This window comes from Apteryx mantelli, chromosome 2 (genome assembly GCF_036417845.1).
Source record: "Apteryx mantelli isolate bAptMan1 chromosome 2, bAptMan1.hap1, whole genome shotgun sequence".
NCBI classification, from domain to species: domain Eukaryota; kingdom Metazoa; phylum Chordata; class Aves; order Apterygiformes; family Apterygidae; genus Apteryx; species Apteryx mantelli.
In genome coordinates, this window is record NC_089979.1 from 167,371,405 (window position 1) to 167,393,272 (window position 21,868).

Below are 21,868 nucleotides of genomic sequence, written 5' to 3' on the forward strand. Positions count from 1 at the left end.
CACCCCGAGCATCTCTGGAAATGAGTTCCATTTTATGCAGGAGCTGTCACTGGTATGGATTCTTAAGCATCCAAGTGCCTGAAATCCTCATCACAGAACGGGACCAGTCTCTCTGCCACCCTGTCCTTGAAACGTACATTATGGAACGTTTAAACTAACACAGAGCTACCAAAAAGGTGAAGTGAAAGCCTTTTGTCACCTTTCACCACCAAGGATGCCATAGTTTGCTCATCGCCAGAATCACAGACGTAGTCCCCAGCATCCTTCAGCTGTAGCTCGTGGATGAGTAGCCCTACAACAGAGCCCATCTGCTTCATCTCGTATTTGTGGCTGGCTTGGAGCAAGACCGACCCTTTTTTCCATCTCACTGGCGCATCATGTTTTGAGAGTTCAGCATGAAGGGTCACCGTAGAGCCTTCCTTGGCTTCCTGGTTTTGGAGCTTTTTTACAAAGACTGCTGGAATGGCTGGGACCACACACAGAGACACAAAAGGACAGATACGCTCAGTACAGCTGCTTATAGGACAAATATTCAGGCACTGCTAGATCCTGGAGCTAGTGTGAGAGCAGGCAGGTACAAGCCCTTCACGAGAGAGACCTCATGGGATATTTTAAAAGACAGCATTTCACATTAATTTCATGGCCCCTATTTACATTAGTCGATCTTTTATCTCAGGAAAAGCTACATTAACGTTGTATTTGGATCGGGGTAGATTTTTAAAAGCAGACAAACTGACACGTTACACCTGTTTTTAGGAGCCTAGACACTGAAAGTACTTTGGTGGCTCACTTCTCAGCTGCAGCTGAGTGCCCTGGTAAGTTTGAGCACTTGGACTCCGGAGCACCATTTGCCCAGGCGGGACTGCAGCTCAAAGGACAGAGGTGGTTAAGGATCAAAATTGTCTGTCTGGTCACTCAGACAGAAGCCCCTGGGGTCTAGAACTGTGCAAGCAGTTATTACACCTGCATCTCTCCATGTTCATTGCTGAAGACACTTACTAGAGGATTTAAAATAACTTCTGAAAGCAAAAAGACTGCATCCTCAGCTGCTGTCTGTCAGCAAAGTTCATCGGAAGTCAAGGACAGTAGATAACATCCACACGCTAGTACTAAGTTATGAAAGTGGAATAAGTCTTTCTTAAAAACAAAACAAAACAGCTTACCTTTAACAGTTAAAGTGGCTGCTCTTTGCTGGTTTCCATTATCACAGATGTATTTGCCCGAGTCTTCTGGTTTTAAATGATAAATTTTTAAAGTATGGATTGTTCCCTCTTGCCTAATTTCATACTTGGAGCCTGGGGAAATCACTTGGGAGCCCTTCTTCCATTCCACCGCGACATTAGGCTGGGAGACCTCACAGTGAAGGATGGCCGATTCTTCTTCCTGCAATTCTGTGTCCTGTAATTTCTCCTTAAAGACTGGAGGTGGCACTGAAATTACAAACACAGCAGAGGTGAATTTACAGTCACCCATACCTTGCTTCCCTACACTTGCAACTTACAGTTGAACAGTTAAGTATTAAAAAAAAGCTTTAACTTCTGTGTAAGATACTGGGGTGGTTAAAACAAGTGAATGGATTTTGAATGAAAGCCATTGGCAGATGTTTCTAGAAGTTAAGGAAATACTAATAAAAAATTTTGCACATATTTTGTCTAGTTCAGATGGCATGGGGACTTTGACCAGGCAAGCAGTTTCGAAAAGGGAAGGAGAAGGACGTTTGAGAATTTCTTCTGCCTCCATATCACTCTGGAGCTCAAGCACGAGCACCCGACTACGGTGAGTTAGCAAGGAGTGAACGATGGACAGGTTGGGCCTTGTACTGCCAGCACGCGCAAAATCAAATTGCTGCCTATTCTCTCCAGTCCTGTTCCTCTCTCTTACCTTTTACTGTGAGCATTGCTGTAGATGTGTGTGGTCCCACTCGGAAAGCAACAGCCCCAATGTCCTGCTCAGTCACCTTCCTTAACGTCAGGGTGTGAATCTTCCCCTTTTCCACGGAGATTTCATTCATTTCATTGTTTTGCAGAGCAACATCCTGCAGCTTCCATTCAACGTCCCTTGCGTTCTCATGAGAAACTTGGCACTGAAAAGTCACGTCGTCCCCCTCAAACACCACCATGTCCTTTAGGCCACTCACAATGGTCACGTCAGGCTCTGCAAAAAGTCCAGGGTTCAGTAGTCAAGCCACGAAAGCCAAAATGTGGACCAAATCATAGAATTATAAAATAACATAGGCTGGAAGGGACCTCTGGAGGTCACCTGATCCAACCACTGCTCAAAGCAGGGCCAACTTAGAGGAGGTTGCTCAGGGCCTCGACCAGCAGAGTTTTAAGTATCTCCAAGGATGGAGAGATCACAGCTTCTCAAATTACATATTTTGAACTCTGATGTGTGACCCCTTTCAGCCAGGGGCTTCAGTGACAGCCAATATCTTTCAGGATCACTCTTTCTTTCTCTCTCTCAGAAATATGCTCCATATTTATTTTTTTAATTACTTCTTGTAATCCTGTATCCTGTAATCGGGCGAATAGAGATTGAATACCAGCTTCCAAGTTCAGGATCTGGAAACCTGCTGTGTTTGCACTTCAGATTATGTTAAACACATTCAAAACTGATCCCCACCACTGCCTGTTTTCAAACAGAACTGCATATACTCTGTGCTGCTGCTCCAGTCTGCCTGGGTATCAGGGAGGCACCGTGCCCTCAGCAGGGCCAACAGGGTCAGCGGGAGCAACGGGCTTTTGCATTTCAGTTTGCGTCCTGCTTCTATCACAGCTGGGCACTTGCAGATCTGTGCAAAGATCGCACAGCCTGCAACGAGGCAGAAGCTACACCCTGAATCTCGTGGGCAATACTGAAGGGGAAGAAACACAGTCCTCACTTGAGCAAATACAATAGAGATTTATACAACGGAGGTCACCCTACGTGTGAAAAGGGGTGCAGTTGGGCATAGTATATAGAGCATCCATAATATAGAGAGCAGCCTATAGAGTGGCTAGAAGTGATTGTTCCACACTAGTGACCCAGTCTGAAAGACAGCTCTGTCTGTAATGAATTAGGGCCAGATGCAGTTGGCAGGTGACTGGAAGCTGGGGACGACCCATCTGATCACTCACATGATGTCGAGCAAACGTTCAAAGCCACATGAGCAGAAACTTACAGCTGCCTCATCCTCTCCGGGCCCCCAAGCAAACCAGTGCATTTATTCACTGATCATAATAAGATTTCGTATGGCTTCATGATACCCCTCCTGTACTCTGGGTGCATTTATTACAACAGTAACATGTTGCAAAATCTTAGCACGTTGAACTGAAAATCCCCTTGCCCCAGTAAACGGCTCTTGCCTTTCACAGTCAGCTTTGCAGAGGTTGTCTCATCCCCAGCCTTGCAGGAATACTCTCCGACGTCGCTAGGCTCCAAGTGGTGGATACGCAGTTCGCGGAGGGTGCCGTCCTGCCACATTTCATACTTGGAACTTGGGCGAAGCACGACTCCATCTTTGCTCCACTCCACCGCTGCTTTGCCTACGGTGATCTCACAGCGCAGCCTGGCCGTTCCTCCCATTTCCACTTGCTCGCTCTTCAGCTGTTGCTTCAGCCGAGGTTTGATGGCTGCAAAGTTGAGAGCAATTAATGCACAACCCATTAGCTTGAATGTACGAATGTGGCTTCTGCCCAGCTCAGCACAAGGAACCTGGGCTCTGAAGCTGCAGAACAAATTTGCATTTGGTGATTACGTGATAATGACAAAAAAAATTTTTTTTATTCTGTATATCTAGAAAAGGAGCGGATCAGACAGCTCCTCAGATGTGTTCACTTCTCAAAGGCAAGGGCATCCACCTTGTAACAGTACCTTTCACACAACTTATCTTGATCCTGAAAATTCTCAAATGGATTAATCACAGAATCACAGAATGGTTGAGGTTGGAAGGGACCTCTGGAGATCATCGAGTCCAACCCCCCTGCTCAAGCAGGGTCACCTAGAGCATGTTGCACAGGATCGCGTCCAGGCGGCTTTTGAATATCTCCAGAGAAGATCATCAAGATCATGTCTAAGCAGAATCTGGTACTTGATGACTAAAACGAATTTAGACTAAAACTAGTCTAAATCTGTTGATGTTACGGAGATACTCCTCACTTCCAACACTATAAACAATGTAAGCAAATGCTTTATTTCGCTGCTGTCTTTCCAAGACCCTAGACTGTCAACAGTAAGTCCTTCCAGCGCATGGACAAATAAATGCACCGCGCTCATTCAAACCAGGCTCAGACAACAGCTTGTCATCAACAAAAGCGAGAAGGGAATATCCATCCCATGTGCATGAGCAGTTGAGAAAAGGGGAATTTCAGTGCTTGTGGTTCTCCTATCTAGCTCCTGTTGCGATATATCTAAAGCAAGCACAGGACTCCTAGGTGAGCCAGCAGCTGCTTTCATGGCTCAGATTCAGCCACCAGGAGTTTGAAAAGCTGTGGCTCAGATCGAAAACACAAGTTCCAGCCAACAAATGAGACAGTCACAAACCTTTCACAGACCATGATTAGCAACACACATTATTCCTGGTTTGTTTAAATGCACGATGTTTTCAGGATTTTCATGAGAGGACAATGAAAAACAGAAAGCAATACAAAACAACACACTTTTGTAACTGGCCTATGATTAATTATTGATCCAGCTGAACCAGTAATTAATGCAAAGCGCCAAAAATAAAGATCTATTAGAATTTCAAAATCCCCATGATGCAAAGTTTCTTGCTTTTATTAATAGTAGAGGAATGAGCCTAGATACTGTGCCTTATAGACTTAAATAGACATTCTCTGAATCCCTTCCAATAAAATTCATTTCTCCATCTTCTGATTTATCACTGAGCACCTGCTTGGCTCTTTATCTTACTTTTGGAAGGACTTAACAGAATATCAACCACACAATTGCACAAAACCCTTCTAGCCTCTGCTCCATTTTGGTGCAATGCTAACCATTCACTCTGAGGACTGCTGTGCTCTGCTGGTCTCCTGTATCACACGTATAATCGGAGGCATCTTCTGGTTCTACATTGTGGATCACGAGTTCCGCTATGCGACCGTTTAAATTAATGTCATATTTGGCACATGGGAAGAGCTCCATGGTGCCTTTCCTCCACTCCACAGTTGCCTTATCCTTTGTCAGCTCACACTGGAATTTCACTGCAGCTCCTTCTTGCACATCCTTGTCCTTGAGCTCCTTTTTGAAAAGGACTGGCAAGGCTAAAAGAAGGGCAAAAAAAGAAAAAACAGGAGCCTGAGTCATGTCCTGCTTACCATGTCTAGACTGACTTTCAGGGGAACAAAGTTACTGTGATTTTCAAGCGCTACATTCCCAGGCAGGATCCACGTTTTCTAGTTTGCCTGGAGCTGGTAACAGATCTTGCTGCACCAGAAGCAGACATCTGCACCTAAAAAGTTTCTTTCCTGTATTCCTTGGGTCAAATCCTTTCCAGGGCTGAATTATTTGAATGAACTTATCCTTTGGTTGATCTCAAAGATCTCAAAAGAAAAAAAAATACAGAAAACTCCACGGACAGCCTTGAGAAATCAGAAAGGTAGTTAGGAGTCTCTTTCCAGGATCTGGAAGAAAATCCTTTTTTAAATACATAAGTCACATGTCACGTGAAATGTCCAGACATTATGCTAAAGCCTTGTTCTTCCTTTAATCTCTCCCAAGCTGTAAGGCTAAAAAGTGTTTCTTCTTATAACCCAACACACCAATGCAGCACTGGAATAACAAAGTATCTTCCTCTTCCATTCTCGTTTAAAAAAAAAACAAACAAAAACCGGGTGCATCAGATGCAAAGGGAAGTATTTATGGGCAAAATATTATGCACTTCAAAATAATCATATTCAAGCTGTTGCTTTGTGTGGGATGATATCTACTGCTTTATGAATCAGCTCACACCACCTACCTTTCACATTTAAAGATGCCTTTGTTTCCTGATCCCCACTATCACAGCTGTATTCTCCTGTATCTTCTAATTTGAGATTATGTATTAAGAGCTCTACCAAGCACTCCCTCTGCCTCATTTCATATTTCTGGCTGGGCTGCAGCTCCACTCCTCCTTTCTTCCATTCCACTGCGGCACTGGGTTTTGACAGCTCACAACAGAACGTAGCTGTACTTCCTTCCTCAGTTTCCTTATTTTGAAGGGGTTGTTTAAATGTGACAGGCAGGGCTGCAAAATGTGAGAGGTAAATGTTTTAACAGTGCTTTACTCCTGAACGGACCCAATCCTACCATCGTTCTTCAGAAACGGTCTGTTCTCCTGATTCCACAATCCTTGGGCTGCAGCTCTCTTTCTTGGTAGCATCCTTCTTGAATCATTAGGTGAAACAAGAGGCGAGGACAGATTGTGAAATTAGGGACACAGTTGGTCTTACAAAGTGGTCCACGGAATGGTCCCCAGGCCAGTGTCTCCATGCCAGCTAGGGATGGTTTAGTCAAAGAACACGGGGACACAGCGGGATGCTCTTTCTCTTACATGGACCCTTGTTCTTCCTTAATAAACATCTGTGAGTTTGCAATATTTGGCTGACAGACTTGATCCCCAAATAAAACTTCTGCCAACATCTAAAAGACCAAGTCAGCACTCAAGAACAGGAATAGATAGTACAGTAAGATGAAAATAAGACAACAAATGGAAGAGGAAGGGGAAATTCAGACTTCAGAAAAGGTCTTGCTCAATTTGGAAGAAAGGGCTGAGGAAAACCCATGAGGACACAGCAGTTTACACTCAAAGTTCATACGTGAGGCTCAAAGCCTCAAGTAATAATCCTGCGCATTCAGAACATGTTACAGAAATCCTTTAGCCACAGCTCTGCCCAATCGTTGCATCCCTTAGGCCTACCAAAGCCATGAACAATCATTCCCCAAATTCCCATATGCAGCCAAACTCCCTGCACTCAGAGGGCATAAGGATTCATTATATTTTGACATCCTGGCAAGGTTTAATTGCTTTGATGCTGATTAATCATTCCAGATACTATAAGCAGAACCCTTCTACCCTGACCATGTGTCAGGCTCAAGTCGAATATATGTATGCTGCTATCGAAGACCAGCAACAAAGCAAATAAACAGCAGTAGGGATCATTGAGAGACGCTCCTTTCACTCCGTGTTTACTGAGTCAAGGGTCAGCACTCTGCCTACCATGCACAGTGACTGCAGCCGTTGTCTGCTGATGTCCAGAGTCACAGGTGTACTTTCCTGAATCTTTCAGTTCTAAGTCATGAATGACCAGCTCCGTAGTGGAGCCCTGCTGCTTCATCTCGTATTTCAAACCAGGGTAGAGAATAATATCTCCTTTCCTCCACTCCACTAGAGCATTGGGTTTGGTAAGCTCACACTTCAGTGTTACTGTACCACCTTCTTCTGTGTTGGCATCTTGAAGCTCTTGTTTAAAAAGTGCCGGCAGGGCTATGAAATAGAAACATAACTTGCAACATACTGCAAATTGGTTTTGGGAAAGAAAAAATAGAAAGAAATTGCAAACACCAAAATAGTTTTTTGCAGATGGATCTAAACATCAAAGCTCTAAATCCAAACTACAAGGTTATTTTCCCTGAGAGGTAATAGGAATATCTGCAGAACAAAGTTGTTGATTTCAAGAAGTCACATTGGCCAGCAAGTATGTACAGGCTTCATCTAATCTAAGACCTAAAGGCAGCAGAAGATTTTGCCAACTATAAAAGTAATTGACGTGTCCTGATCACTGAAGAGGTCTTCTACAGATCTGCAGGAGGGCACAGGAGAATACAGAACAATATTTTCAGGTATACACAGCCTGGAGATCATCAAAGACAAGGAATACTATTTCAAATAAATGGAACTTCAGTTAATAAGGTTGGACAAACAGAGATAGAAAACAGAACACCTGATAGGAGAGGACAGACTTTTCTAGTCAGGAAAGAGGAGATAATTTTTACCCTGGACTGTTAACACAGCTGTAGACTGGTGCTCTCCACACACACAGGTGTAGTCTCCTGCATCCTTCTCAGCTATTTCACGAATCATCAGCTCTGTCTTGGTCCCTTCCTGCCTCATTTTGTATTTCTCACTTGCTTTGAGGATCCGCTGGTCTTTCCTCCACTCCACAGGAGCAGCTTTGGTAAGCTCACAGTGCAGAACAACATCTTCACCTTCTTTTGCTTCCTTGTTCATTAGCTCGTCCTTAAAAAGTGGTGGCAGGGCTAAAGGATGCAACACGGACAAGTGGTCATCAGAAAAGCAGAATTCAAATCCCAATTTCTTTTTGGTACTTGGGATTATTTCCCCTTATGCCTCCCTTTTTCACCCTATTCTAAACTTGCTTAGCAATAGCCAAGTTCAGAAACTCTGAAAGGATCCTTCTTCAAGCGTGATGCGAGCATGGTTTCACTTAGCATCAACAATTAATTCCCTGACTGTCTGCTGCTTTTCATAGGGAAAAAGCAATACAGAGATACACAGTTCTACTGGATACAGTAGCATTTTACTTACATAGGTATGATTTTACTTAGATAGGTATGATTTCCAGGAGGCTGGTAGAGCGATTTTGTTTGTTTGACTGAAAACTATATACATGAAAGCATCCAGAGTTCAAAAGAAACCTATTTCTATTTTGAGATTGAAGTCTGAAGGGCCATAACATGCAACGGGAGAATTTCAGGTTCTCACTTTCCCATTTTGGAAATCTGAGCCGAAGGAAGAACAAACTACAGGAACATTAACCTCAAAGAAACTAATTCTTAACATCTAAGCCACAAACCTGCCTTGTGCACAGCTAATATTAATGGGGAGGGAGTGCAAACACAGACCACTTCTCAGACAGGTCAGAAAAAAAGCATGTTTCAGGAAAGTCCAGGAGAGAGTTAGAAGTTGCTGGAAAAAGCTGGTGGGGACAGAACTGGGTCCCTTTGACCACAGACTTGGGAATATGTTGAGCTTAGTATATAGTGACAGTATCCAAGCTATGGTACAGCACAATAGCGAATTATGTGAACTTCTGGCCATGTGTTTTGTGGTATTATAAAAACAGCTTGGTGGGAGAATCAGGTAGCTGCACAGTGACCAAAGCACAGCCTCTTCTCCTGAATAGGTCCAGCTCTACTGAGATGTCAGGTGAAAGCAACAGCCCTGACCCTGCAACCTTTCCTCACCTGCATCATCCAAAAAGCAGATGTGGTTGTACCTACAAGACATGAGTACGGGTGGAAGGCTGCAGGACTGCTGTGTCAAAGAGGAATTTTGGAGACATTTAGTAAGGGTAGCCAGGAAGGCAGAAGCACTAGCACACTGAGCAATTGTGGAGGTGGCCATTTGTGTCTTCTCACAATGAAATACCTTTGACTAATAATTTAGCTGAAGATATAAGGGACCCCGCTCTGAAGGTGACAGTGCCTGAGTCATGGCACGCCACATCCTTTAGGGTTAGAGTGTGGACTGTCCCGTCCTGCTCAGAGATTTCTGTCACAAAGTTGTTGTGAAGGGGAGATCCATCAAGCCACCACTGTACATTCTTCACGCCCGGGCGTGAGAGCTCGCAGGTGAACGTGGCTGTCTCACCCACAAAGACGTCTGTGTTCTTTAAATCAGAAACTATGACTGCTGCTTCTTCTGTATAACAGAGCAAGAGAAGGCGCCAAAGGAAAACAAAAGCATAAACATATACATGTTCCTTCCAGTAGGAATAACCTAAGCGACAGTGCAAGTTGTCCAGGAAAATTAAATTTGTAATGCTTGTTCTGGGGAAAAAAAGACCTTACATTTCTTTCAAGGGTTTAAAAAACACCTTCCATCCTTCACCCGCTTGCAAATGAAGTATGTTTGTTTGTCTGCAAACACTGTTTCATTGAAAAAACACTATATTTCATGACTGGTTCCTACCTGACTGTCCTGTGTGTCGCAGCCATCTGCATTGACATTGTATGCAGTCGCAGGCAGAAAGCTAGCTTAAGATTTAAATGGGGTATTTATTTAAACTGCTTTAAAAGATTAACAGAAATATCAACAACAATTGAAGCCATAATCAATCATAACAAGAAATTCAGTATTTTTCATAACAGTTACTCCAAACAAATAGTATTTCAACAGCACCATCTGCTATTGTACACAGTATGGTCAGTGCTTTGAACCGCATTCACCTATAAACGCTGGTCCAACCTCAGCATGGATGTAAATATTTACATCTTCCCTGAAATCAGGAGAGAAAAGAATGGAGTTTCAGCTGTTTCCACCTGAGACAAGTTTGGTCTGTTACTGTCAAAGATACCGGAGTGAGAAATTCTGGCAGAGAAGTCGGAGCATTTTCATCCCATTTCGTCTTACCTTGTACATACACAGAACCTGTGGTGATCTCGTATCCGGTGCTACAAGCGTAATCCCCGCAGTCGTCAGGCTCCACGCCGTGAATGATTAGCTCAGCGATGCTGCCTTTCAGTTTCATCTCATATTTGTCACTGGGCTGAATGACCGTCCCTCCTTTTCTCCACTCAACAGGCGCGTCCGGCTTGGAGATCTCGCAGTGCAGGACAGCCGTTCCCCCTTCTTCGGATTCCACGTTTTTCAGCTCCTCCTTAAACAGCACCGGTAGCACTGCAATGGAGAAGCAGACACAGCAGTGACTCAGGGCTAAGCGACACGCTTGCAACTCCTCCGGCTTGGCAGGTCCCAACTTTCTGAACCACAGCTTGCCCGCTGGGAACGCCACGTCTGCGGCAGGGCTTTTGAGTTCTGCCGCGGCCAAACGCTCATGGAGATCAGCCGCTGACACCGTGATGGGACACCATTGCTGCTTCATCTAGGATCGCTGTGGGTCACAGGCCATCTAAAGGGCTTCATGTGCGCACACCCACAATTTTCAGTGTAACCAGTTAGAGGGACAACAGCACAAATCACAGTGTTTGGACATTTAATTGCTGAAACCACTCATTCTGAGCAGAACACCGGCTGTGACAGCTCAACACAGGGTCTAAAAGCAAGATCTTGTTGCCTGAGTTAAAAGACACCGTACTCTTAGTATAAACCTAATAAAACTATATAAAAGCCCATTCTAAGCATAGAGAAATACTCCAGTCTCTCTTATTATCAGGTGGCAGGCAAGTTTCCTAAATGCTCTTGTACATACCCTCCATGAGCAGCAGCTGCAGTTTTGTTCCCAACTCTCACAGTGAGATCAAAATCGCAACTGCAGAAATTGAACTGGGTTTAAAAGACACTAGATTCTTTGAAGAACGGATTGTGGATCAAACCCTGTCCTGTTGTAATTCCCAGGCACAGAGCATTAACGATAATGCAGTAATAAGGCTTCCATTTCACCTTTGTGGAGGACAGCCACAGACAAAACTTCTCTGCCCCCAAGCAAGGGTCATCTTCTTACCTTTGACTTGCAACGATGCAGAGGTCTGCTGATCCCCTGAGTCACACGTGTATTCGCCAGCATCCTGAGCCTCAGCACCATAGATAAAGAGCTCAACACATGTCCCCTCTTGCCTGATCTCATACTTGTCACTTGCTTGCAACACCTTATCTCCTTTCCTCCACTCCACAGGAGCATTAGGTTTTGTCAGCTCACAGCGCAGCATGGCCGTGCGGCCTTCCTCCACTTCTTCATTTTTCAGCCAGTGTTTGAAAAGCACAGGCACCGCTTGAAGTGCAAAGAGGAAAAGAAAGCGTAAAACAAAAACAGAAAGTGGAGGAAAGTTTTATTTTTAAGGTACTGCTAAGAACCAAAATGGTAACGGCATTCATGAAGTTCACGTACAATTCTGCTGTATTTTCCTGAAGGACAGCTGCTGGGGGCAGGAATGTCTAGGTCTAAGCCAGGTGGAATTGCTCATACTACATGGGCTCCAGCACCCTTGACAAACTGCGTGGTGTCCACGGACTCACTCTAGTACCTCAATGTCTTTCTAGTACTGAGGAGCCCCCAAAATGGATACAGTACTCCAGCTGTGGTCTCACAACTGCTGAGCAAAGAGGAAATCATACCTTTAACCTCTAGTCTGGCAGTGGTCTTCCCATCAGCTGTATGGCAGCTATAGTCCCCTGAGTCCTCGCGGTTCAAATCGTAAATGACCAGTGTGTGCACATTCCCCTCCTGCTTGATGCTGCACTTCTTGCTGGAGTGGATTGCAGACGTGCCTTTCTTCCACTCCACCGGGATGTCAGGCTTGGAGACCTCACAGGACAAGTGAGCTGTGCCACCCTCCTGCAGATCCAAGCTGCGGAGCTCCTTTACAAATGTGACGGGAGCAACTGCGGGGAAAAAGCACACAAACAGTGATGCAGCTGCATAATCCAGCATCACTCCCAAATGCTCTCTGACAGGTGACCATAAGAAATCGTAACATGTCACAGTCAAATTGTCAGATTTTTTTTTTTTGTTCCGTTGCTAGAAGAAAGGCCAGGACAAATTTAGATCTCATGCAGGTGCCAGTGCAACTCCAGCGTCACTTCAGTTTGTTCTAACGTCTGCAGGATCAGTCCTGCCACATGGTAACAGTTTCTAGTCTGCAGCACATATATATCACTGGCTGGCTCTCTGGACATCAGAATGGGCCTGATTTAATGACTTAGTAAGCTTTTAAGCCAATGCAGAGTAAAAATATTTAATACATCACTGATTCGATGAAACGTAATGTTTGGAAGAACCTCTGACCACCCAAACAGTATCATGTTGAATTGTTTATACACATACAGCACTGAAAAGCAGTATTAATTTATATCTACGTATCTACATGTCTACATTTAATTTATATCTACATATCTACATTTTGAACCAGATCAGAGAGGAAGAAACAATATAAGCTATTGTTCTGGCCAATCTTTTAAAATCAGGAGCTCAGACATAAATATCTAACTCTTGCCTCAGTTAAGTTATCTGAATCTCACACAAGATTTCCAGAGGCCCTTCCTCCCACGTACACCTCTCCAGTAACTCAAGCAGTATTGGCAGGGCTTACCAGTACCTCCTAAACCCTTCTTTCTAGGGGATTGCTCACCTTTGACCGTTAGCTGTGCCCCCGAGGTATGCTGCCCGACTTTGAAACTGATGGGCCCGCAGTCTTCTAGTGTCACCTTCCTCAGGATCAAAGTGTGACACTTCCCTTGAACTCTGATCTCATTCATTTCATTAGACTGCAGGGGAACATCCCCCAGGAACCACTGGGCATCTTCAGTTGTCTCCCGGGACAGCTTGCATTCAAAGACTGCATCTTCTCCTTCATATGAAGTGACGTCCTTCAGTGTCTCCACTATGGTTGCTGCTGGTTCTTTACGGAAAGGTCAAAAGAGTTTGATAAATACTTTCAAATGATGTCTCCTATTTTCCTGGATTAAACATTTTGTTATGCTCATTCTTGACAATACTGCATTATCTGAAAGAACTTATGTCCACAAAGCACTAAACACTATATCTATGTGCATGCATAATTTGTGATGTTGCATACTTACAGATGCATAATGTGTGTGCATATACACACATTAGGCACATACACATTACATGTGAGAGTCTATAAAGTATGCATGCTATACTGTATTGTGTGTACACAGGAGAAATATCTAATACACAACATTGAAAGGCAATATATATATTGTGGAAACGTTGCCAACAGCTTGTAGTGGGTGATATTAATATTAAACCACAGAATCATTGACTTAAGGCCCGGTTCCGATGTCTCTGAAATCACTCTGATCTCTTTGAAATCCCCATCGTTCTGTTTGGGCACAGGACATACTCTAGGTGTCAAATTACTTAATCGTGTGCCACTCCCATGGAAACAAACTCTGTTCAGCCCTTCCCCGCTTGAAGTCCCACCTTTCACAAGCACAGCCGCCGTGGTTTGCTGGTCCCCTGTGTCGCACAGGTACTCTCCAGCATCAGCTTTGCTCAAGTTGCGAATTGTCAGCTCAGCCACAGAACCATCTTGGCACATTTTGTATTTGTCACTTGGCCACAGCACTGTCCCAGCCTTCTTCCACTGCACAGTGGCATTTGCTTTTGAGATTTCACAGCTCAGAGTGATAGTACCTCCTTCTTCTGCTTGCTGGTTCTGCAGGGGTTGCATAAAGATCACCGGCAAAGCTAAACCAAGATAATCAGAGGAAGATGTTTAAGTTTCATTGCTGACTGTATCTCACCAATTCACTCACGTGAACTTGATCCTGCTTCACAGTTGTAATCTGATTTGCTCTTTTCCCTCTACGCTTCTGAATATATGAATCTTTTTTCGGGACATATTGATAACATGTGACCATACCAAGTGAATCAATTCTGTACCATCTTTAGTATCAGTAAGCAGAAAGGCTGCTAAAGCCCTAAGTGGTACATGTAGTAAAACTGTAGCACCATTCCAAATCTCAGTTACAAGGTCTTTAAAACCCAAACAAGCAATGATAGAAAGTGCTGGATTTCCAGGAGTGCTAAGCACTTCGTGCTCCCCACTGATCTCTGGGCACTGCACACCCCGAGCATCTCTGGAAATGAGTTCCATTTTATGCAGGAGCTGTCACTGGTATGGATTCTTAAGCATCCAAGTGCCTGAAATCCTCATCACAGAACGGGACCAGTCTCTCTGCCACCCTGTCCTTGAAACGTACATTATGGAACGTTTAAACTAACACAGAGCTACCAAAAAGGTGAAGTGAAAGCCTTTTGTCACCTTTCACCACCAAGGATGCCATAGTTTGCTCATCGCCAGAATCACAGACGTAGTCCCCAGCATCCTTCAGCTGTAGCTCGTGGATGAGTAGCCCTACAACAGAGCCCATCTGCTTCATCTCGTATTTGTGGCTGGCTTGGAGCAAGACCGACCCTTTTTTCCATCTCACTGGCGCATCATGTTTTGAGAGTTCAGCATGAAGGGTCACCGTAGAGCCTTCCTTGGCTTCCTGGTTTTGGAGCTTTTTTACAAAGACTGCTGGAATGGCTGGGACCACACACAGAGACACAAAAGGACAGATACGCTCAGTACAGCTGCTTATAGGACAAATATTCAGGCACTGCTAGATCCTGGAGCTAGTGTGAGAGCAGGCAGGTACAAGCCCTTCACGAGAGAGACCTCATGGGATATTTTAAAAGACAGCATTTCACATTAATTTCATGGCCCCTATTTACATTAGTCGATCTTTTATCTCAGGAAAAGCTACATTAACGTTGTATTTGGATCGGGGTAGATTTTTAAAAGCAGACAAACTGACACGTTACACCTGTTTTTAGGAGCCTAGACACTGAAAGTACTTTGGTGGCTCACTTCTCAGCTGCAGCTGAGTGCCCTGGTAAGTTTGAGCACTTGGACTCCGGAGCACCATTTGCCCAGGCGGGACTGCAGCTCAAAGGACAGAGGTGGTTAAGGATCAAAATTGTCTGTCTGGTCACTCAGACAGAAGCCCCTGGGGTCTAGAACTGTGCAAGCAGTTATTACACCTGCATCTCTCCATGTTCATTGCTGAAGACACTTACTAGAGGATTTAAAATAACTTCTGAAAGCAAAAAGACTGCATCCTCAGCTGCTGTCTGTCAGCAAAGTTCATCGGAAGTCAAGGACAGTAGATAACATCCACACGCTAGTACTAAGTTATGAAAGTGGAATAAGTCTTTCTTAAAAACAAAACAAAACAGCTTACCTTTAACAGTTAAAGTGGCTGCTCTTTGCTGGTTTCCATTATCACAGATGTATTTGCCCGAGTCTTCTGGTTTTAAATGATAAATTTTTAAAGTATGGATTGTTCCCTCTTGCCTAATTTCATACTTGGAGCCTGGGGAAATCACTTGGGAGCCCTTCTTCCATTCCACCGCGACATTAGGCTGGGAGACCTCACAGTGAAGGATGGCCGATTCTTCTTCCTGCAATTCTGTGTCCTGTAATTTCTCCTTAAAGACTGGAGGTGGCACTGAAATTACAAACACAGCAGAGGTGAATTTACAGTCACCCATACCTTGCTTCCCTACACTTGCAACTTACAGTTGAACAGTTAAGTATTAAAAAAAAGCTTTAACTTCTGTGTAAGATACTGGGGTGGTTAAAACAAGTGAATGGATTTTGAATGAAAGCCATTGGCAGATGTTTCTAGAAGTTAAGGAAATACTAATAAAAAATTTTGCACATATTTTGTCTAGTTCAGATGGCATGGGGACTTTGACCAGGCAAGCAGTTTCGAAAAGGGAAGGAGAAGGACGTTTGAGAATTTCTTCTGCCTCCATATCACTCTGGAGCTCAAGCACGAGCACCCGACTACGGTGAGTTAGCAAGGAGTGAACGATGGACAGGTTGGGCCTTGTACTGCCAGCACGCGCAAAATCAAATTGCTGCCTATTCTCTCCAGTCCTGTTCCTCTCTCTTACCTTTTACTGTGAGCATTGCTGTAGATGTGTGTGGTCCCACTCGGAAAGCAACAGCCCCAATGTCCTGCTCAGTCACCTTCCTTAACGTCAGGGTGTGAATCTTCCCCTTTTCCACGGAGATTTCATTCATTTCATTGTTTTGCAGAGCAACATCCTGCAGCTTCCATTCAACGTCCCTTGCGTTCTCATGAGAAACTTGGCACTGAAAAGTCACGTCGTCCCCCTCAAACACCACCATGTCCTTTAGGCCACTCACAATGGTCACGTCAGGCTCTGCAAAAAGTCCAGGGTTCAGTAGTCAAGCCACGAAAGCCAAAATGTGGACCAAATCATAGAATTATAAAATAACATAGGCTGGAAGGGACCTCTGGAGGTCACCTGATCCAACCACTGCTCAAAGCAGGGCCAACTTAGAGGAGGTTGCTCAGGGCCTCGACCAGCAGAGTTTTAAGTATCTCCAAGGATGGAGAGATCACAGCTTCTCAAATTACATATTTTGAACTCTGATGTGTGACCCCTTTCAGCCAGGGGCTTCAGTGACAGCCAATATCTTTCAGGATCACTCTTTCTTTCTCTCTCTCAGAAATATGCTCCATATTTATTTTTTTAATTACTTCTTGTAATCCTGTATCCTGTAATCGGGCGAATAGAGATTGAATACCAGCTTCCAAGTTCAGGATCTGGAAACCTGCTGTGTTTGCACTTCAGATTATGTTAAACACATTCAAAACTGATCCCCACCACTGCCTGTTTTCAAACAGAACTGCATATACTCTGTGCTGCTGCTCCAGTCTGCCTGGGTATCAGGGAGGCACCGTGCCCTCAGCAGGGCCAACAGGGTCAGCGGGAGCAACGGGCTTTTGCATTTCAGTTTGCGTCCTGCTTCTATCACAGCTGGGCACTTGCAGATCTGTGCAAAGATCGCACAGCCTGCAACGAGGCAGAAGCTACACCCTGAATCTCGTGGGCAATACTGAAGGGGAAGAAACACAGTCCTCACTTGAGCAAATACAATAGAGATTTATACAACGGAGGTCACCCTACGTGTGAAAAGGGGTGCAGTTGGGCATAGTATATAGAGCATCCATAATATAGAGAGCAGCCTATAGAGTGGCTAGAAGTGATTGTTCCACACTAGTGACCCAGTCTGAAAGACAGCTCTGTCTGTAATGAATTAGGGCCAGATGCAGTTGGCAGGTGACTGGAAGCTGGGGACGACCCATCTGATCACTCACATGATGTCGAGCAAACGTTCAAAGCCACATGAGCAGAAACTTACAGCTGCCTCATCCTCTCCGGGCCCCCAAGCAAACCAGTGCATTTATTCACTGATCATAATAAGATTTCGTATGGCTTCATGATACCCCTCCTGTACTCTGGGTGCATTTATTACAACAGTAACATGTTGCAAAATCTTAGCACGTTGAACTGAAAATCCCCTTGCCCCAGTAAACGGCTCTTGCCTTTCACAGTCAGCTTTGCAGAGGTTGTCTCATCCCCAGCCTTGCAGGAATACTCTCCGACGTCGCTAGGCTCCAAGTGGTGGATACGCAGTTCGCGGAGGGTGCCGTCCTGCCACATTTCATACTTGGAACTTGGGCGAAGCACGACTCCATCTTTGCTCCACTCCACCGCTGCTTTGCCTACGGTGATCTCACAGCGCAGCCTGGCCGTTCCTCCCATTTCCACTTGCTCGCTCTTCAGCTGTTGCTTCAGCCGAGGTTTGATGGCTGCAAAGTTGAGAGCAATTAATGCACAACCCATTAGCTTGAATGTACGAATGTGGCTTCTGCCCAGCTCAGCACAAGGAACCTGGGCTCTGAAGCTGCAGAACAAATTTGCATTTGGTGATTACGTGATAATGACAAAAAAAATTTTTTTTATTCTGTATATCTAGAAAAGGAGCGGATCAGACAGCTCCTCAGATGTGTTCACTTCTCAAAGGCAAGGGCATCCACCTTGTAACAGTACCTTTCACACAACTTATCTTGATCCTGAAAATTCTCAAATGGATTAATCACAGAATCACAGAATGGTTGAGGTTGGAAGGGACCTCTGGAGATCATCGAGTCCAACCCCCCTGCTCAAGCAGGGTCACCTAGAGCATGTTGCACAGGATCGCGTCCAGGCGGCTTTTGAATATCTCCAGAGAAGATCATCAAGATCATGTCTAAGCAGAATCTGGTACTTGATGACTAAAACGAATTTAGACTAAAACTAGTCTAAATCTGTTGATGTTACGGAGATACTCCTCACTTCCAACACTATAAACAATGTAAGCAAATGCTTTATTTCGCTGCTGTCTTTCCAAGACCCTAGACTGTCAACAGTAAGTCCTTCCAGCGCATGGACAAATAAATGCACCGCGCTCATTCAAACCAGGCTCAGACAACAGCTTGTCATCAACAAAAGCGAGAAGGGAATATCCATCCCATGTGCATGAGCAGTTGAGAAAAGGGGAATTTCAGTGCTTGTGGTTCTCCTATCTAGCTCCTGTTGCGATATATCTAAAGCAAGCACAGGACTCCTAGGTGAGCCAGCAGCTGCTTTCATGGCTCAGATTCAGCCACCAGGAGTTTGAAAAGCTGTGGCTCAGATCGAAAACACAAGTTCCAGCCAACAAATGAGACAGTCACAAACCTTTCACAGACCATGATTAGCAACACACATTATTCCTGGTTTGTTTAAATGCACGATGTTTTCAGGATTTTCATGAGAGGACAATGAAAAACAGAAAGCAATACAAAACAACACACTTTTGTAACTGGCCTATGATTAATTATTGATCCAGCTGAACCAGTAATTAATGCAAAGCGCCAAAAATAAAGATCTATTAGAATTTCAAAATCCCCATGATGCAAAGTTTCTTGCTTTTATTAATAGTAGAGGAATGAGCCTAGATACTGTGCCTTATAGACTTAAATAGACATTCTCTGAATCCCTTCCAATAAAATTCATTTCTCCATCTTCTGATTTATCACTGAGCACCTGCTTGGCTCTTTATCTTACTTTTGGAAGGACTTAACAGAATATCAACCACACAATTGCACAAAACCCTTCTAGCCTCTGCTCCATTTTGGTGCAATGCTAACCATTCACTCTGAGGACTGCTGTGCTCTGCTGGTCTCCTGTATCACACGTATAATCGGAGGCATCTTCTGGTTCTACATTGTGGATCACGAGTTCCGCTATGCGACCGTTTAAATTAATGTCATATTTGGCACATGGGAAGAGCTCCATGGTGCCTTTCCTCCACTCCACAGTTGCCTTATCCTTTGTCAGCTCACACTGGAATTTCACTGCAGCTCCTTCTTGCACATCCTTGTCCTTGAGCTCCTTTTTGAAAAGGACTGGCAAGGCTAAAAGAAGGGCAAAAAAAGAAAAAACAGGAGCCTGAGTCATGTCCTGCTTACCATGTCTAGACTGACTTTCAGGGGAACAAAGTTACTGTGATTTTCAAGCGCTACATTCCCAGGCAGGATCCACGTTTTCTAGTTTGCCTGGAGCTGGTAACAGATCTTGCTGCACCAGAAGCAGACATCTGCACCTAAAAAGTTTCTTTCCTGTATTCCTTGGGTCAAATCCTTTCCAGGGCTGAATTATTTGAATGAACTTATCCTTTGGTTGATCTCAAAGATCTCAAAAGAAAAAAAAATACAGAAAACTCCACGGACAGCCTTGAGAAATCAGAAAGGTAGTTAGGAGTCTCTTTCCAGGATCTGGAAGAAAATCCTTTTTTAAATACATAAGTCACATGTCACGTGAAATGTCCAGACATTATGCTAAAGCCTTGTTCTTCCTTTAATCTCTCCCAAGCTGTAAGGCTAAAAAGTGTTTCTTCTTATAACCCAACACACCAATGCAGCACTGGAATAACAAAGTATCTTCCTCTTCCATTCTCGTTTAAAAAAAAAACAAACAAAAACCGGGTGCATCAGATGCAAAGGGAAGTATTTATGGGCAAAATATTATGCACTTCAAAATAATCATATTCAAGCTGTTGCTTTGTGTGGGATGATATCTACTGCTTTATGAATCAGCTCACACCACCTACCTTTCACATTTAAAGATGCCTTTGTTTCCTGATCCCCACTATCACAGCTGTATTCTCCTGTATCTTCTAATTTGAGATTATGTATTAAGAGCTCTACCAAGCACTCCCTCTGCCTCATTTCATATTTCTGGCTGGGCTGCAGCTCCACTCCTCCTTTCTTCCATTCCACTGCGGCACTGGGTTTTGACAGCTCACAACAGAACGTAGCTGTACTTCCTTCCTCAGTTTCCTTATTTTGAAGGGGTTGTTTAAATGTGACAGGCAGGGCTGCAAAATGTGAGAGGTAAATGTTTTAACAGTGCTTTACTCCTGAACGGACCCAATCCTACCATCGTTCTTCAGAAACGGTCTGTTCTCCTGATTCCACAATCCTTGGGCTGCAGCTCTCTTTCTTGGTAGCATCCTTCTTGAATCATTAGGTGAAACAAGAGGCGAGGACAGATTGTGAAATTAGGGACACAGTTGGTCTTACAAAGTGGTCCACGGAATGGTCCCCAGGCCAGTGTCTCCATGCCAGCTAGGGATGGTTTAGTCAAAGAACACGGGGACACAGCGGGATGCTCTTTCTCTTACATGGACCCTTGTTCTTCCTTAATAAACATCTGTGAGTTTGCAATATTTGGCTGACAGACTTGATCCCCAAATAAAACTTCTGCCAACATCTAAAAGACCAAGTCAGCACTCAAGAACAGGAATAGATAGTACAGTAAGATGAAAATAAGACAACAAATGGAAGAGGAAGGGGAAATTCAGACTTCAGAAAAGGTCTTGCTCAATTTGGAAGAAAGGGCTGAGGAAAACCCATGAGGACACAGCAGTTTACACTCAAAGTTCATACGTGAGGCTCAAAGCCTCAAGTAATAATCCTGCGCATTCAGAACATGTTACAGAAATCCTTTAGCCACAGCTCTGCCCAATCGTTGCATCCCTTAGGCCTACCAAAGCCATGAACAATCATTCCCCAAATTCCCATATGCAGCCAAACTCCCTGCACTCAGAGGGCATAAGGATTCATTATATTTTGACATCCTGGCAAGGTTTAATTGCTTTGATGCTGATTAATCATTCCAGATACTATAAGCAGAACCCTTCTACCCTGACCATGTGTCAGGCTCAAGTCGAATATGTATGCTGCTATCGAAGACCAGCAACAAAGCAAATAAACAGCAGTAGGGATCATTGAGAGACGCTCCTTTCACTCCGTGTTTACTGAGTCAAGGGTCAGCACTCTGCCTACCATGCACAGTGACTGCAGCCGTTGTCTGCTGATGTCCAGAGTCACAGGTGTACTTTCCTGAATCTTTCAGTTCTAAGTCATGAATGACCAGCTCCGTAGTGGAGCCCTGCTGCTTCATCTCGTATTTCAAACCAGGGTAGAGAATAATATCTCCTTTCCTCCACTCCACTAGAGCATTGGGTTTGGTAAGCTCACACTTCAGTGTTACTGTACCACCTTCTTCTGTATTGG

The 21,868-nt window shown here is 44.3% G+C and overlaps 2 protein-coding genes across 2 annotated transcripts in view; both read right to left on the minus strand.

The window, feature by feature from the left end:
- The window catches only part of LOC136991340 (obscurin-like), a 176,250-nt gene that overhangs the window by 87,289 nt on the left and 67,093 nt on the right, over nt 1-21,868 (minus strand). Inside the window, 2 exon segments of the mRNA XM_067292206.1 lie at nt 7,175-7,390; nt 8,164-8,214. Coding sequence (XP_067148307.1) covers nt 7,175-7,390; nt 8,164-8,214 — 267 coding nt within the window.
- On the minus strand, nt 19,434-21,755 carry LOC136991436 (immunoglobulin superfamily member 22-like). Its single transcript, XM_067292562.1, has 3 exons — nt 21,638-21,755; nt 20,401-20,691; nt 19,434-19,705 (listed from the first exon to the last, which is right to left on the minus strand). Exons 1-3 carry the CDS (start codon nt 21,753-21,755, stop codon nt 19,434-19,436), a joined length of 681 nt encoding a protein of 226 aa, XP_067148663.1.